General features: G+C 50.2%; 1 protein-coding gene across 2 annotated transcripts in view; it reads right to left on the bottom strand.

Moving 5' to 3' along the window:
- Positions 1-5,855: 5,855 nt before the first annotated feature.
- The window catches only part of PPP4R3B (protein phosphatase 4 regulatory subunit 3B), a 112,022-nt gene continuing 99,717 nt past the window's right edge, over positions 5,856-18,160 (bottom strand). The window contains exons 15-16 of one of the 2 annotated variants that reach the window (XM_075339377.1): positions 8,830-9,032; positions 5,856-7,527 (exon numbers count right to left, since the gene is read on the bottom strand). In XM_075339377.1, coding sequence (XP_075195492.1) covers positions 7,432-7,527; positions 8,830-9,032 — 299 coding nt within the window. In that variant the 3' untranslated portion in view covers positions 5,856-7,431. Of the gene's footprint in view, positions 7,531-8,829; positions 9,033-18,160 lie in introns of both variants that reach the window. The other variant, XM_075339376.1, reaches the window with a different exon arrangement.

Below are 18,160 nucleotides of genomic sequence, written 5' to 3'. Positions count from 1 at the left end.
TTGGGTTTCTTGTGCCCACTATGCAGTTCAAACTGCTGCCTTTTTGTAGCAGAACTTTGGACAAAAACTCAGCTTTGCAGTGCAAAACCCAAATGGCAAAAACAATTGACATGTCAATTGTTTTTGCCATTTGCGTTTTGAACTGCAAAGCAGAGTTTTTGCCCAAATTTCTGCCAGAAAAAGGCTGCAGTTTGAACTGCATAGTGGGCACAAGAAACCCAAATTCCCATAGACTTTGCTTGAAAAGCAGAACACATCCATTTCGGCATTAAACGCTGCAGTTGAAAAAGCAGCAAAAAAGCAGGTAAAAAGCAACGTGGACACATAGCCTTAGGCTATTAGGTCTACGTCTGGTGTGCCCCAGCGAGTGCAGATGTGTAGAAACACATCTGGGTGGAGAGACCATTCTCCGGCGGCCAGGCCTTGGTGACTTAGAAAGTCTGCTGCCCAGTTCTCTACCCCCGGTATGTGTACCGCTGATATCACTGATCCCATCGATTCGGACCAGCTGAGGATCTTGTGGGCCTCGAGATAAGCCGCTTTGCTGCGGGTGCCCCCCTGCCGATTGATATAGGCTACAGCTGTCGCATTGTCCGATTGGACTCGAATCTGACGACCCGCTAGCAGAGGGCTGAACGCTCTGAGTGTGAGGAAGATCGCGCGGAGTTCCAGGGTGTTTATGGGTAGGGAAGACTCCTGGGGCGTCCAACGTCCTTGAGCAGTGTGGTGCCAGTACACTGCTCCCCAGCCTAGGAGGCTGGCGTCCGTGGTCAGGACCAGCCAGTTCACTGGGAGAAAAGATCTCCCCTTCGATAGGGATGAGGACCGAAGCAACCAGCGGAGTGTGTACCTGACTGAAGGCATCAGGTGAAGATGTCTGTCCAGGGAGAAGGGGCTCTTGTCCCAGGCCGCTAGAAGGGCTAGCTGCAGTGGGCGGAGGTGCAGTTGAGCAAAGGGTACTGCTTCCATAGTCGCCACCATCCTGCCGAGCACTTTCATGCTGAATCGAATGGAGCGAGACAGAGGACGTAGAAGGCGAGACAGAGGACGTAGAAGGCAGCGTACCGCTCGTTGAAGAGCGATCGCCTTGTCCTGAGGGAGAAGGATCAAGCCCCGACGGGTGTCCAGAGACATGCCCAGGAAGGTGATGGATCGTTATGGGATCGGGGATGATTTGTCCAGATTCACTAGCCACCCTACGTGGGATAGGGTGTCCACAGTGATCTGTACGCTGGTTGAGCAGTCGCGGAAGGAGGGCGCCTTGATGAGGAGGTCGTCCAAGTAAGGGAGAACAACCACTCCCCTGGCGTGAAGGACGTTCATGGCGGCCGCCATGACTTTGGTGAAGACCCTTGGTGCGGTGGCAAGGCCGAAGGGTAGAGCTACGAATTGAAAGTGTGAGTCCTGAATTGCAAAGCGGAGGAACATTTGGTGATCTGGGGCGATGGGCATGTGTAGGTACGCGTCCTTGATGTCTATGGAGGCGAGGAATTCCCCTTCGACCATGGATGCAATAATGGACCTTAGGGACTCCATTCTGAATCTCCGTACGTGCACGTTTGTTTAGGTGTTTGAGGTCCAGGATGGGTTGAATTGACCCATCCTTTTTGTGGACCACAAAGAGGTTGGAAACCCCCCCCCCCGAACTTCTCGTCGTCTGGGGCAGGTATTATCACTCCTGCTGTTAGAACCGACTCGGGGGTCGGGTCCGAAATTCTATGTGGTAACCGGAAGACACAAGGTCTCGCACCCATTTGTCGTCTGAGGCGGCAGCCCAGATGTGTTGGAAGAGCCGCAGTGGACCTCCTACAATGAGTGTGTTTTCCGGGGCGCCGAAGGAGTCATGAGGGGGGAAAACGTCGTGGCCGAGTCTCCCTATTCCCGGACTGTTTCGGTCTAGGCTGCCATGACGAAGTAGGTTTCGGGGAGAGCTGAGGTCGGTCGGTCCCTGCGTAGTCCGCGGCTGGTGGTGCGGACAGCACGGGGTGTCGACCAACCAAATGAGTTCCGAAAGGAGCGGAACGAGGACTGTGGACGTCTGGTGAAGGACGTCCTGGACTTCAGCTGGGGGAGGGAGGTACTCTTTCCTCCCGTGGCGTCAGAAATGAGCTTGTCCAGACGTTCGCCACACAATCTGTCTGGAAAAAAAGGGGAGGCCTGTGAGAGACTTCTTGGAGGCAGAGTCCGCTCGCCATTGTCGGAGCCAGAGAGCTCTCCGAATGGCTATGGTATTTGAGGCGGCAAACGCTGCGCAGGTAGCAGCGTCCATGGAGGCCTGCATGAGGTACTCCGCCGCAGCGGCAATTTGAGCTGTTACCTCTGTGAAGGTATGAGTGAACTGGGATTCCTCAAGCGAAGTGTTAAGGGATTCTGCCCAGACCGAGATTGCCTTTGCGACCCACACAGAGGCAAAGGAGGGCGAGAGGGAGGAACCCGCAGCCTCAAAAGCAGAGCGGGCGAGGTGCTCCACCTGTCTGTCTGTCGGGTCCTTGATGGAGGAACCATCGGGTAAAGACAGGAGCGTCTTTGTGGTAAGGCGGGAGACCGAGGGGGGGGGGGGTCGACTGAGGGCGGATCGGCCCAGCCCTTAGGGGCAGGTGAGGCAAAAGGGTACCGGGACTCCATGAGTTTTCGGTTACCGAAGCGTCTGTCAGGCTTCTCCCTTTGCTTTGTGAGTATATCCAGAAACTCAGGGTGATCAGCGAAAACCTTTTGGGGTTTCCTTGCCCTCTTAAAGGAGACCGCATGGTCAGTGGTAGTGGATGGGGGATCCGCCACATGCAGAATTTGGTTGATTGCTGCTATAATGGAGTCTATTGCAGTTTGATCATCTGGGGAGGCTGAAACCAAGGAATTCTCCTGGTACAAACAGCATTCTCCCTCCTCCAGCTCTTCAGAAGCCGTGGAGCGTGTGGGAGAGCCTGCCCTGTGTGCTCCCGCGGGAGAGCCCGCTGGAGACACCCGGACGTGTGCTCTTTTCCTGATCCTTGCAACCGGTGAAGCATGTGCCCGGATTACCTCAGAAGGATCCTCCATAGGGGTATCCTCAGGCTGCGTTCCGTCCAGGGACCCAGAAGGATGTGGAGGATGACATTGCATAGCCAGCACCAGGTTCTGTGACAGTTTTTCCATGGATTGGGACAGAAACTGTGCCCATTCCGGTGGGATGGGAGCCCTAGGCTCTGGGCTGACGGTTGCGGCGGTGGTGGCAGGGGGGGGTCTTGGAGGGCTATAGGGGCACAGGACTTACAGAGAGGTGTGTTTACGTGGTAGCTCAACGTGGCAGGCAGTGCAGGCTGAATAATAGACTATGTGAGCCTTAGCCCTCTTAGTGCCTTTTGAATTCTGCATGTTCCTGATAGGAGTATGCTAGGAGGGGGAGCAATGCTCAGCAGAGCTACAGTGAGCAGCACCTTACCAGAATCAGCCGATAGCTGGAGATCTTCCCACGCTTTCCTGGGGGGGGGGGCTTATCGCGGCCGCGGGGGGGCAGGGCTTAGCGCTAAAAGAGCGCAAAGTAGTCAGTGTGCCCCCCCCCGCTGTGGGTAGTAAAAAACGGCGGGAAAGGAGCTTCTGATAGTTTTCCTCCCTCTAGTCAGCACACAGCGTGTCACTGTTAACCACTGGTGGTTATCACCCGGCTTTTCTGCTAGATCAAATAAACAGAGCAGATAAACAGCGCGAGTCCCTGAGCTCTGTGATTCTCTAGTCACCCCCTCCCCCCTGCCACTGGGAAATTATCTGTGCAGGAGTTTGCAAACAGGAGGGACTCCCCCTTCAATCCAGGCAGTGACAATAGCAGAGTCAGCGTGCTGTATCCGGTCACAACGGTGGCATATTCAACTCAGAGCCTGCAAAGAGGGGCTGAAGAATGGTGCCTCTGCCCTGGGCTTTGGAAAACCGGTGTCTATGGAACCCGTCGTCCAGCCCAGGATCCAGTGTCGCGGGAGGGGTTACGTGTAGGCAACGCTTCACGTTCCCGCCCGTTGATGGTAGTGGGAGATCGGTCCCAAAAGGAAACAGTAACAGTCGCCCTCAAAAAATAACAAACCTTGAAAGGAAGTGCCTCCTACAGACACTAAGCTAAAACTGAGATTGCCTGGCCCGGCCAGGGGGTGTATACTGCAGAGGAGGAGCTATGCTTTTGCATCTACTTAGTGTCCGCCTATGGATAGGCAGCATAACACCCATGGTCCTGTGTCCCCCAATGAGGCGTCAGAGAAATCTAATATATAAAGCTCAGAGAGTGTGTGTGTGTGTTTGTATATGTGTGTGTGTCCGCTAAAGGAATTTGCACCGTCGCATTTACAATCACGAAATTTTGCACAGATGCCCCATGTGACCCAGGGAACGTTAGACTATGTTTTGACGAGAAAATGTAACCCCGTGCTTTACAGTTACTCTCCAAAATTCTGCCTCCATTAAACTGAATGGATGTTGGAGCTACAGGCTATTAATCACAACTGTCAGTGGTTGCTATAGGAACAAAATAAAAACTGTTAAGCTTCTTACACTATGTGTGAGGTAATATGATGTCAGTGGCGAGACGGATAGAGAGACAAAAAAAAGACAGACACGCCGGGCAAAGAGAGACACACACACAAAGACAGACACAGAGAGAGAAACAGACACATAGATAGAGACAGACTGATACAAATACAGACAGAGATAGAAACACACAGACAGACTGGGAGAGAGACACAGACAGTTACTATCCCGGGCAACGCCCAGGTACTACAGCTAGTAATTTTATAAAATCTGACCACCATGTATGCAAATGACCTGTTCTGGTCGCATGGGTGTGCTCTTTTTCAGCTCCTGTCCCCCACTCCTGCTGCAGTTTGCGGTCCTCCTTTGAATATTGACGCGTCTGACGCCTCAGTCATCATCCATGTACTAGGGTGAATCTCTCCATTGCGTAGTTATTCCTGACTCACGCAGGTGCACGTCGCTCTGCCCCATTGCAAGCAGAGCCGAAAACATAGGTGCGCTTGCGCGAACCCGTGTGCGCGCTCACAATCTCTCGTCGACACATTTTGTACAAATGGAGGATAAAGACTATTACCTTTCCAAGACCAACAACGATCACTCGAAAAGCGAGGCATAGAACAGTAAGCAAGATCACAAAGAAACCCAAGGTAAACTCTAGCTAATGCGAGAGGCGTTTAGTTGTTTAATGTTCTAGAGTCCACTGAACAATGAAAACCATGGCTGCTTATCTGCAGTTTGTTGCAATTAGTTTTCTGATGGGTTCAGGTGATGTTTAGCAGTGTTTTGTGGATGGACGAGCCGAGGAGAGGAGAGCTTTTTTTTGTTTAAATGCGCCTCATTATGTTTAAAGAAAAACAGTGAATTAAACCACAAACGTCTCATATATACAATCTGTGAAACACAATGGTGGTAGTATTATGGTGTTAGCTTACTAAAATTCCAAATTAACTGTCCATCAAATTTTAAAAGAAAAAATTGAAGAACAACCGTCCCTGAGCCAAAATGCCAAAGAATACTCACAATATAACGAGCAACCAGAATTCCACACTATTCGCTACTCGCACGAATAGTACAGCATTCAGGTTACTCGTTATTTTGTGAGTTTTTGCCCATTGACTTGCATTGCGCACGCTATTCAGAATGAATACGCGAGTATTAGACAGTGCTCGTTGAGTATTGAGAGTACGAATAGTTAGGTACTCGCTCAATTCTGGTCAAATCCCCTTTACTGTATAATGGATCCGAAGCACCTGCTGGGAGAGACCTTCACAAAATACTGCAAAAATGCTGCAGATGCCGTCCAAAAAGAGCCAAAAAAGTACTATATACAAAAAAAAAAAAAGCAAGCAAAAGCAAACATGGAATTACAGGGTCACATTTTAATTCCTGAATTTTACAGTTCAGCATTAATATCACCACATGTATACAAATGGTGTAAAACAAGTACAGTGGTATTTAATACAAAATAAACTTCTGTATTTTCATGGAAAAAAAAAAAAAAAAAAAAAAAGAACTATACTTCATATCTACACAGACAGGCCATCTTTCCAAACAATAGCTAAAATTATAATTAACTACAAAATCTCCAAAACTGGGAAACTGCTGCAACTATTATCAGGAGAGACGGATCTAGAACCTGTTAAGAGGGCGACTTTCGGAGGAGATTGCAGCTGGTCCATGTGTCTCTGAACAGTAGATGCAAGTGACGGAAGGGAACACTTTCTTCAGCATGATCTCAGATCATATATGGGACTTTAATAAAATATTTACAGTTCCGGTGCTACTTTAAAAAAAAATATAAAATAAAATAAAAATTGTTTTATTTTTTAATCAAACCAAATTGTATTCTAGAACTACACTGTAACGGAGTCTCAGCTGCAATTCATTTACATCCATGGAATGTGCTCTGAATTGCTATGTAGAAAATGAGTGTACTGAAAGCGGCGGCTCTCCACACTCCGGCTGAAATAAGAAAAGGTGGATATATATATATATTTATATATGACTTCCGACACAATGAAACAAAATGGCTGATGGTAAGTCATTGCTTGCTGTGTTAACCCCTTTGGTATATTTGTAACTTGTATAGCCATGATGGTTTCAGCACTTAAAAAAATTAAAATAAAAATTAATATGGAATTAATTCATTTGAACTAAAAACAGCGGACAGCGTTCAACCAAGGAGGCTGAATGCTAAAAAAATAAAAAAAATAAAATAAAAGAATGGGTAAAACACACTGTTCATAGAATCAACACGAAAATATTAACACTGCAAGAGATTGAGGCACTGGTTAGGAGGTCAACGGGCAGTTTCCAGACTAGTTTTGGAAGCTACTGATCCTTGGCATCAGTATTTCTGGAAGTGCAGTATGCAGGACGGGCTACTTATTAGATCTGTCCATTTCGACTTCAGATTTTAATAAAATACACACTGAAAGATTCTCATTCATTTTTTTTTTTTCTTAAAAGTTTACATGCACTACAATGTGTCACCCATTCCCCCCCCTCCCATTCCTATTAGCGAAGACCGGAATTCAATTTACAAAGAATGGTCCCAAAGTTAGATCAGAATTTATTCCCTTCAATTTCTTTATAAAATAGGCAATTCATAAAACACTATGGCCAGCACCATTAAAAATTAAGATTACCGGTGTGCAACTGAACACTTTTCGATTCTTGGGGGGCATCCCTACAACATTAAAAATGTGTCTTTCTAAAGTGATCCATTCTGACCCCTTTTCCCCAAACTCAAGATACACTGAAGCAATCATCGTGGTTGTCACAGCTAATCCATCATTCTGACACCCATGAAATCTTGGCATTTACACCCTTCTAGTGGAGTTTGGCTACTTCCGTATTATTCAAGGGAGAAAGCTTCTGGACTCGCACTAAGCTCAGACATCAGTTGCTGTATTAACCCAAAACTAAATGTTTGTTGATTTAAGATCCCAGCCGAGGTCTTTTTCGTGGAGATGTGTCTTCTTCCTCCTCCTCCTCTTCATCGTCAGGGTAATCCACCAGTCCGATCAGACTTCCCTGCTGCAGAAATGAGATTGTTAGAAATATATCTGGTGCATCCCTCTCGCTGAACTCTGATTTTTTTAGTTCAATCTCAACTCCTCAGTTTCTCAACAATGTCAGTGAGATGCCTCTGTGTAGTTGTGGAAAGTGAATGTGAATTATCCCACTGTAGAATACAGTGGTACCTCGCATAACGAGTAACCCAGTTAACGAGAATTTCGCTTAACAAGCAAAGCTTTCTGTAAACTTGTAACTCTGTTTACGAGAAAGCTTTGCTGTACGAGCAAAATACTCACCGCACACACTTCCGGTTCCATACATCCACCGCGCTCTAACCCGCTCTTGCAGTCCACACAAACATACACAAGCATGCACACACATACAGTATTATGCTCACCTTACCTTCCGTTCCATCGCCGGCCTCATGGTTCTTGAAGTTCGCCGGTACATCGCGACGATGGAGGAATCCTCGCGGCGAACTACAAGATCCAGGAGGCCGGTGATGGAACGGAAGGTAAGGTGAGCATAATATATGTGTACCTACCGTTCCATCGCCGGCCTCCTGGGTCCTGTAATTTGCCGGTATAGGCTGTGTATCGGCAAGCATTGCGACGAGGCAGGAACTTCCCCTGTCAGATGCTACTCAAAGGCAGCGGAAGTTCCTCCCTCGTCGTGATGGTTAACCGATACACAGCCCATACTAGCGAACAGCAAGTCCCAGGAGACCGGCGATGGAACGGAAGGTAAGGTGAGCATAATATGTGCGTGTGCATGCGTGTTTTTGTGTGCGTTTGTGCATGTGTGGAATGGCACAATAGGGGACCAGGATGGGACATTTAACAAGTTGTGGAACGAATTGTCTGCATTGCAATGGTTTCAAATGGGAAATCTTGCTTTGCTGAACGAGTAACTTTGTTAACAAGCACATGTTAACCAAGGTTCCACTGTATTGGGACCCCTCCAGCCTCCAGTGTCCCCTCCCTAAGGACTTTGTTTTTGTGGTGTTAAGGTAAACCTTCCATAATTATTGGTCAGTGTCACACCATGTTATACTGTCGTCACAGCTATTAAAAGCTCACAACTAGAGAGTTTCTTGATCAAAGCAAATATCTAATCGGGTTGTCTCGACTTAAACAATTAGGACAAGTTATCCATATAATCAGTGGAGTTAATGGGTGTTTGGTCAACTAAAATCTGAAGTAAAATAGTTAGCAGCCCCTAAACAATGTACAGAGCAGTGGTGTTCAGCCCCATCCATTGCTGCCAATTATCCCCCAGTCACTTGAACCACAGATCAGCTCTCATTTCTTGGCTTACCTTTGTAGACGTAACTGTAGTTGCTAAACTTGCGTTTTTGGAGGATGATCCATTAGATCCTGCTGGTGGGGTCTGAGCTGCCACAGATTTGCTGTTTGTACTATTTGCACCATTAGCTGAACTGGCAGAGTGAGAGAAAGTGAACTTGAAGCCTCCCACCGAGGTCCTCTTCGGGAGATTCTCCTTGTCTTCACTTTCTTTAGCTATGAATAAAAAAAAAAAAAAAATTAGTTTCTGATGCGGTCACATACGGTAAAGAGAATCTGTCCTACAAGTTACTGAATTTGCAGGACATAAAAGCAGCATCTTGGTGTATAGTTTTGAGGACAGTATTCAGAACATGCACAGCATTACAGCTCTGTATGACGACAGTTCTTTCATTATCCATATTGATCCAGCAAGGTGAGAAAAAAGAAAATTTCTTTGTCGCTCCTAATTGGGAGACCCAGACAATTGGGTGTATAGGCTATGCCTCCGGAGGCCGCACAAAGTGTTACACTAAAAGTGTAAAGCCCCTCCCCTTCTGCCTATACACCCCCCGTGCTCCCACGGGCTGCTCAGTTTTTATCATTGCCACTATGAGACAGGCTAGGAAACCAACGTCCGCCAGGATCTACCACAGGACGTGGAAAATATTCCTGTCATGGTGCTCTGCTGGGAGTTTTTCTCCCTGGCCATTTGCCTTGCCCATTTTCCTATCTTTTCTTCAGTCCGGATTAGAAGAAGGGAATTTTGTTACTTACCGTAAATTTCTTTTCTTCTAGCTCTTATTGGGAGACCCAGACGATTGGGGTATAGCTACTGCCCTCCGGAGGCCACACAAAGCACTACACCAAAAAGTGCAAGGCCCCTCCCCTTCTGGCTATACCCCCCCGTGGTATCACGGGTTCTCCAGTTTTAGTGCCAAAGCAAGAAGGAGGAAGCCAATAACTGGTTTAAACAAATTAACTCCGAATAACGTCGGAGAACTGAAAAACCGTTCAACATGAACAACATGTGTACCCGCAAACAACAAAAAAATCCCGAAGGACAACAGGGCGGGTGCTGGGTCTCCCAATAAGAGCTAGAAGAAAAGGAATTTACGGTAAGTAACAAAATTCCCTTCTTCTTCAGCGCTCTATTGGGAGACCCAGACGATTGGGACGTCCAAAAGCTGTCCCTGGGTGGGTAAAGAGATACCTCATGTTAGAGCTGCAAAACAGCCCTCCCCTACGGGGGTGTCACTGCCGCCTGCAGGACTCTTCTACCTAAGCTGGCATCCGCCGAAGCATAGGTATGCACCTGATAATGCTTGGTGAAAGTGTGCAGACTCGACCAGGTAGCTGCCTGGCACACTTGTTGAGCCGAAGCCTGGTGTCGTAATGCCCAGGACGCACCCACGGCTCTGGTTGAGTGGGCTTTTAGCCCTGAAGGAACCGGAAGCCCCGCAGAACGGTAGGCCTCTAGAATTGGTTCTTTGATCCATCGAGCCAGGGTGGCTTTAGAAGCCTGCAACCCCTTGCGCGGACCAGCGACAAGGACAAAAAGTGCATCGGAACGGCGCATGGGCGCCGTGCGGGAAATGTAGATTCTGAGTGCTCTCACCAGATCTAGCAAACGTAAGTCCTTTTCATACCGGTGAACCGGATGAGGACAAAAGGAAGGCAAGGATATATCCTGATTAAGATGAAACGAGGATACGACCTTAGGGAGAAACTCCGGAATGGGGCGCAGCACTACCTTGTCCTGGTGGAACACCAGGAAGGGAGCCTTGGATGACAGAGCTGCCAGCTCCGACACTCGCCGAAGCGATGTGATCGCAACAAGAAACGCCACTTTCTGTGACAGGCGAGAAAAAGAAACTTCCTTCAGAGGCTCGAAAGGCGGCTTCTGGAGAGCAACTAGTACCCTGTTCAGATCCCATGGATCTAACGGCCGCCTGTACGGGGGCACAATATGACAGACCCCCTGCAGGAACGTGCGCACCTTAGGAAGACGTGCTAGACGCTTCTGAAAAAACACGGATAGTGCCGAGACTTGCCCTTTAAGGGAGCTGAGCGACAAGCCCTTTTCCAACCCCGATTGCAGGAAGGAAAGAAAGGTGGGCAATGCAAATGGCCAAGGGGATACTCTCTGTGCAGAGCACCAGGATAAGAAAATCTTCCACGTTCTGTGGTAGATCTTAGCAGACGTAGACTTCCTAGCTTGTCTCATTGTGGCTACGACTCCTTGAGATAATCCTGCGGACGCTAGGATCCAGGACTCAATGGCCACACAGTCAGGTTCAGGGCCGCAGAATTCTGATGGAAAAACGGCCCTTGGGACAGTAAGTCTGGTCGGTCTGGCAGTGACCACGGTCGACCGACCGTGAGATGCCACAGATCCGGATACCACGATCTCCTCGGCCAGTCTGGGGCGACGAGTATGACGCGGCTGCAATCGGATCTGATCTTGCGTAACACTCTGGGCAAGAGTGCCAGAGGTGGGAAGACGTATGGGAGCCGGAACTGCGACCAATCTTGAACTAATGCGTCTGCCGCCAGAGCTCTTTGATCGCGCGACCTCGCCATGAATGCCGGGACCTTGTTGTTGTGCCGGGACGCCATTAGGTCGACGTCCGGCACTCCCCATCGGCGACAGATTTCCTGAAACACGTCCGGGTGAAGGGACCACTCCCCTGCGTCCATGCCCTGGCGACTGAGGAAGTCTGCTTCCCAATTTTCTACGCCTGGGATGTGAACCGCAGATATGGTGGATGCTGTGTCCTCCACCCACATTAGAATGCGCCGGACTTCTTGGAATGCTTGCCGACTGCGCGTCCCTCCTTGGTGGTTGATGTATGCCACCGCTGTGGAGTTGTCCGACTGGATTCGGATCTGCTTTCCTTCCAGCCACTGTTGGAAGGCCAGTAGGGCAAGATACACTGCCCTGATTTCCAGAACATTGATCTGAAGGGTGGACTCCTGCGGAGTCCACGTCCCCTGGGCCCTGTGGTGGAGAAACACTGCTCCCCACCCTGACAGACTCGCATCTGTCGTGACCACTGCCCAGGATGGGGGCAGGAAGGATCTTCCCTGAGACAATGAGGTGGGAAGGAGCCACCATTGTAGAGAGTCCTTGGCCGTCTGGGAAAGAGAGACTTTCCTGTCCAGGGACGTTGACTTCCCGTCCCATTGGCGGAGAATGTCCCATTGAAGTGGGCGCAGATGAAACTGCGCAAAGGGAACTGCTTCCATGGCTGCCACCATCTTCCCGAGGAAGTGCATGAGGCGCCGTAAGGGGTGCGACTGGCCTTGAAGGAGGGATTGCACCCCTGTCTGTAGGGACCGCTGCTTGTTCAGCGGAAGCTTCACTCTCGCTGCTCGAGTATGAAACTCCATGCCAAGATACGTTAGCGACTGTGACGGTGACAGATTCGACTTTGGAAAGTTGATGATCCATCCGAACGTCTGTAGAGTCTCCAGCGTAGCATGTAGACTGAGTTGGCATGCCTCTTGAGAGGGTGCCTTGACAAGTAGATCGTCTAGGTAAGGGATCACCGAGTGTCCCTGAGAGTGCAAGACTGCTACCACCGCCGCCATGACCTTGGTGAAGACCCGGGGGGCTGTCGCCAGACCGAATGGCAGAGCTACGAACTGAAGATGGTCGTTTCCTATCACAAAACGTAGAAAACGTTGATGTTCTGTAGCAATTGGCACGTGGAGATAAGCATCTTTGATGTCTATTGAGGCAAGGAAGTCTCCTTGAGACATTGAGGCAACGACAGAGCGGAGGGTTTCCATCCGGAACCGTCTGGCGTGCACATGTTTGTTGAGCAGCTTTAGATCCAGAACAGGACGGAATGAGCCGTCCTTTTTTGGAACCACAAAGAGATTGGAGTAAAACCCTCGCCCTTGTTCCTGAGGCGGTACAGGAACCACTACTCCTTCCGCTCTTAGGGAGTCCACCGCCTGCAGCAGGGCATCTGCTCGGTCTGGATGTGGGGAGGTTCTGAAGAACCGAGCTGGAGGACGAGAACTGAACTCGATTCTGTACCCGCGAGACAAAATGTTTGTCACCCACCGGTCTTTGACCTGTGACGTCCAAATGTCGGAAAAGCGGGAGAGCCTGCCCCCAACCGGAGATGCGGAGGGGGGGGGCTGGAAGTCATGAGGTAGCCGCTTTGGAAGCGGTTCCTCCATTTGCTTTCTTGGGGCGTGCGTGAGCCCGCCAGGAATCTGAGACTCTTTGCGTCCTCTGAGTCCCTTTGGACGAGGAGAATTGTGTCTTGCCCGAACCTCGAAAGGACTGAAACCTCTGCTGCCATTTTTTCTGCTGAGGTTTGCTTGATCTGGGCTGGGGTAAGGAAGAGTCTTTACCCTTGGACTGTTTAATGATGTCAGCCAATGGCTCGCCAAACAGTCTATCTCTAGATAAAGGCAAGCTGGTTAAACATTTTTTGGAACCAGCATCTGCTTTCCAGTCCTTTAACCACAAGGCTCTGCGCAAAACTACCGAATTGGCGGACGCCATTGAGGTGCGGCTGGTAGATTCTAGGACCGCATTGATAGCGTAAGACGCAAACGCAGACATCTGCGAGGTAAGGGACGCCACTTGCGGCGCCGCTGGATGTATGATAGCATCCACTTTTGCTAGACCAGCTGAAATAGCTTGGAGCGCCCATACGGCTGCGAATGCTGGAGCAAACGACGCGCCGATAGCTTCATAGACAGATTTTAACCAAAGGTCCATCTGTCTGTCATTGGCATCCTTAAGTGAAGCGCCATCCTCCACTGCAACTATGGATCTAGCTGCAAGTTTGGAAATCGGGGGGTCTACTTTTGGACACTGGGTCCAGCGCTTGACCACATCAGGGGGGAAAGGAAAACGTGTATCCTTAGAACGTTTAGAGAAACGCCTTTCTGGATGAGCGTCGTGTTTCTGGATTGATTCTCTGAAGTCAGAGTGATCCAAGAAAGCACTCAATTTACGCTTGGGATAGAGGAAACGAAACTTCTCCTGCTCTGCTGCTGCCTCCTCTGCAGAAGGAGCTGGGGGAGAAATATCCAACAGTCTATTGATGGCTGAGATAAGATCGTTTACCATGGCGTCCCCATCCGGGGTATCCAGATTGAGAGGGGTTCCAGGATAAGACTCCTGATCACTCTCTTCAGACGCATCACAGGGCGACTGATTGCGCTGAGACCCTGAGCAGTGTGATGACGTTGAGGGTCTTTCCCAGCGAGCTCGCTTAGGGTGGCTGGGGCTATCATCTGAGTCATAATACTCAGCCTGGGAAGCCGGGGACCCCCTTGCAGTCTGGACTAATTCCAACTGAGGGGGATTAGAGGACAGAGACCTCGCCGTGTCCATAGACTGAGCCCCAGTCATGGATTGCAAAGTTTCAAGGATCTTTGCCATAGTCACAGACATTCCATCAGCAAAAACTGCAAAGTCTGTCCCTGACACCGGGGCAGGACTTACAAGCGTCTCAGCCTGGGTCACTACCTCTCCGGACTCCGGCTGGCAAAGCAGCACCGGATCTGAGCATTGCACACAATGGGGGTCTTTGGAACCTGCTGGTAGAGCAGCCCCACATGCAGCACACGCAGTGTACACAGCCCTAGCCTTGGCAGCCTTGCGTTTTGTGGATGACATGTTGCTGCCTCCTCAGAGCGATCTGGGGTATCCAGCCAGGAAGCGACCTTACAGTGCAAGAAATAACTAAATATATATATCTGGTGACACAGTACACCAATACACACTGAGGCACTAGAGGGGCCAGCTGAAAAGCCGCTTACCGCCCGCTTAAGAGCGGGTGTGTGGTCTCCAAAAGCCCCCTAGTCCAGGTCTCCCAGAGCCTTGCGTCCTTCCTCTAGCCAGACTGCATGTAATGGCTGCCGGCGTCCTGGGAGAGGAGGGGGGGCGGGCCCTGGGCGTTCCTGACTAAGAGCGGGAAGCCTGCTTCCCTCTGTGCCTAGTGAGAGGGCTGGAGCATGTAAATCAGGCTCCAGCCCTCGTCGCTGCTGCGAAACAGCGTCTCTCCCCTACCCTGATTGACAGGGTGGGGGCGGGAACGAAGCGGAGCTAGGCCGCAAAAGCCGGGGACTGGATTTATAAACGCCGCCGCCGTAAAAGCGCGGTCGGCGTGTCCCCGGCGCACCACAAGTCACAGCAGCGCCGCCCGGTCCAGTGGGGGTCGGCGCTGCGTTCCCACAACACAAAGTCCCCCAGTAAACTGTAGGAACACTAACTCCAACGTTACGGTCCCCGGCGCACTACAACACCCAGCCAGCCCGGAGTGTGTCTGTGCCTGCCGGGGACACAGAGTACCTGTATGATGCAGGGTCATGTCCCTGATTGTACTCCTGCTCCGTATCCATCAGGTGCTATGGGTCTGTGGATGGAGCCCGGCGTCAGAGCTTAGAGGCCGGCAGGATCCCACTTCCACAGAGCCCTACAAGGGGATGTGGAAGGAAAACAGCATGTGGGGCTCCAGCCCCTGTACCAGCAATAGGTACCTCAACCTTACAACACCATCCACGGGTGAGAAGGGAGCATGCTGGGGGCCCTATATGGGCCCTCTTTTCTTCCATCCGAAATAGTCAGCAGCTACTGCTGACTAAAATCTGTAGAGCTATGCGTGGATGTCTGACCTCCTTCGCACAAAGCTTGAAAACTGGAGAACCCGTGATACCACGGGGGGGTATAGCCAGAAGGGGAGGGGCCTTGCACTTTTTGGTGTAGTGCTTTGTGTGGCCTCCGGAGGGCAGTAGCTATACCCCAATCGTCTGGGTCTCCCAATAGAGCGCTGAAGAAAAGGGTTTGTCACTCGGCTCCCTTAAGGGACAAGTCTCTGCGCTCTCTGTGTTTTTTCAGAAGCGCCTGGCCAGGCTTCCACAGGTACGCACGTTCCTGCAGGGGGTTTGTCACATCGTTCCTCCTTACAAACGTCCGTTGGAACCCTGGGATCTGAACAGGGTGCTGCTGGTTCTTCAGAAACCACCGTTTGAGCCAATGAAAGATATTTCTCTCGCACGCCTTTCACAGAAAGTGGTTTTCCTAGTAGCAATCACTTCACTTCGGAGAGTGTCGGAGCTCGCAGCTCTGTCATGCAAGGCCCCCTTCCTGGTGTTTCACCAGGACAAGGTGGTTCTGCGTCCGGTTCCGGAATTTCTCCCTAAAGTGGTATCCCCCTTTCATCTGAATCAGGATATCTCCTTACCCTCTTTTTGTCCTCATCCAGTTCACCAATGTGAAAAGGATTTGCACTTGTTAGATCTGGTGAGAGCACTCAGGTACTACATTTCTCGTACGGCGCCGCTGCGCCGCTCGGATGCACTCTTTGTCCTTGTCGCTGGCCAGCGTAAAGGGTCACAGGCTTCCAAATCAACCCTGGCTCGGTGGATCAAGGAACCAATTCTCGAAGCTTACTGTTCTGCGGGGCTTCCGGTTCCCTCACGGCTGAAAGCCCATTCTACCAGAGCCGTGGGTGCGTCCTGGGCTTTGAGGCACCAGGCTACGGCTCAGCAGGTGTGTCAGGCAGCTACCTGGTCTAGTCTGCACACTTTCACGAAACACTATCAGGTGCATACCTATGCTTCGGCAGACGCCAGTCTAGGTAGGCGAGTCCTTCAGGCGGCGGTTAGCCACCTGTAGGCCGGAGCCGTTACGGCTCTATTATGAGGTATTATTTACCCACCCAGGGACTGCTTTTGGACGTCCCAATTGTCTGGGTCTCCCAATTAGGAGCGACAAAGAAGAAGGGAATTTTGTTTACTTACCGTAAATTCCTTTTCTTCTAGCTCCAATTGGGAGACCCAGCACCCGCCCCTGTTTTTTTGTGTACACATGTTGTTCATGTTGAATGGTTTCAGTTCTCCGATATTCCTTCGGATTGAGCTTACTTTAACCAGTTTATAATTGTTTTTCCTCCTTCTTGCTTTTGCACCAAAACTGAGCAGCCCGTGGGAGCACGGGGGGTGTATAGGCAGAAGGGGAGGGGCTTTACACTTTTAGTGTAATACTTTGTGCGGCCTCCGGAGGCATAGCCTATACACCCAATTGTCTGGGTCTCCCAATTGGAGCTAGAAGAAAAGGAATTTACGGTAAGTAAACAAAATTCCCTTCTTTGCTCACTTACCGTAAATTCTTTTTCTTATAGTTCCGTAATGGGAGACCCAGACCATGGGTGTATAGCTTCTGCCTCCGGAGGACACACAAAGTACTACACTAAAAAGTGTAGCCCCTCCCTCCGAGCATATACACCCCCTGGATATCCAAATATAGCCAGTTTAGTGCAAAAGCTGAAGGAGAGTAGCCACCCACAAGTAGAGAGAGCAAGAACCGGAACAACCGGGGCCTCTGTCTACAACAACAGCCGGTGATAACACGCGGAACAAGAAACTGCCAACAGGCAACAGGGAGGGTGCTGGGTCTCCCATTACGGAACTATAAGAAAAAGAATTTACGGTAAATAAAATTCTCTTTTTCTTAATCGTTCCTATGGGAGACTCAGACCATGGGACGTCTCAAAGCAGTCCATGGGTGGGAATAAACAGAAAACTGAGAAGTAGGCGAAACCTAACTTCGCAAATGGGCGACAACCGCCTGAAGGGTGCGTCTGCCCAAGCTCGCATCTGCCGAAGCATGAGCATGCACTTGGTAGTGCTTCGAAAAGGCATGCAGACTAGTCCAAGTGGCAGTCTGACAGACCTGCTAAGCCGTAGCCTGGTGCCTGAAACCGAAGAGGCACCGACAGCTCTGGTAGAGTGTGCCTTGATCCCCGGCGTGGGAGGCACTCGAGTACACTGGTAGGCATCGGAAATGGCCGACCCAATCCAACGAGCTAGGGTCAGCTTAGAAGCCGAGAGGCCCTTACACCGACCTGTGGTCAGCACCAAAAGAGAGGTGCACCGCCTAAGAACAGCGGTGCGAGACACATAGATCCGGAGCGCCCGCACCAGATCCAGAGTATGCAACGCTTTTTCAAAGCGATGAACAGGAGCCGGACAAAAGGAAGGCAGGGAAATGTCCTGGTTAAGGTGGAAAGGAGAAACCACCTTAGGGAGAAAGTCCGGAGTCGGACGGAGAACCACCTTGTCTTGATGAAAAACCAAAAGAAGGGAATTTTGTTTACTTACCGTAAATTCCTTTTCTTCTAGCTCCAATTGGGAGACCCAGACAGTGGGTGTATAGCTACTGCCTCTGGAGGCCGCACAAAGAACTACACTTAAAAGTGTAAGGCCCCTCCCCTTCTGGCTATACACCCTCCCGTAGGAGTACGGATTCCTCAGTTTTAGTACCAAAGCAAGAAGGAGGAAAGCCAATAACAGTTTCAAAAACAAATTCAATCCGATAACAAGATCGGAGA

Source organism: Anomaloglossus baeobatrachus, chromosome 3 (genome assembly GCF_048569485.1).
Source record: "Anomaloglossus baeobatrachus isolate aAnoBae1 chromosome 3, aAnoBae1.hap1, whole genome shotgun sequence".
NCBI lineage: Eukaryota > Metazoa > Chordata > Amphibia > Anura > Aromobatidae > Anomaloglossus > Anomaloglossus baeobatrachus.
Note: the sequence above shows the minus strand (reverse complement) of the source record. Positions and strands in the feature narration are given on the sequence as shown.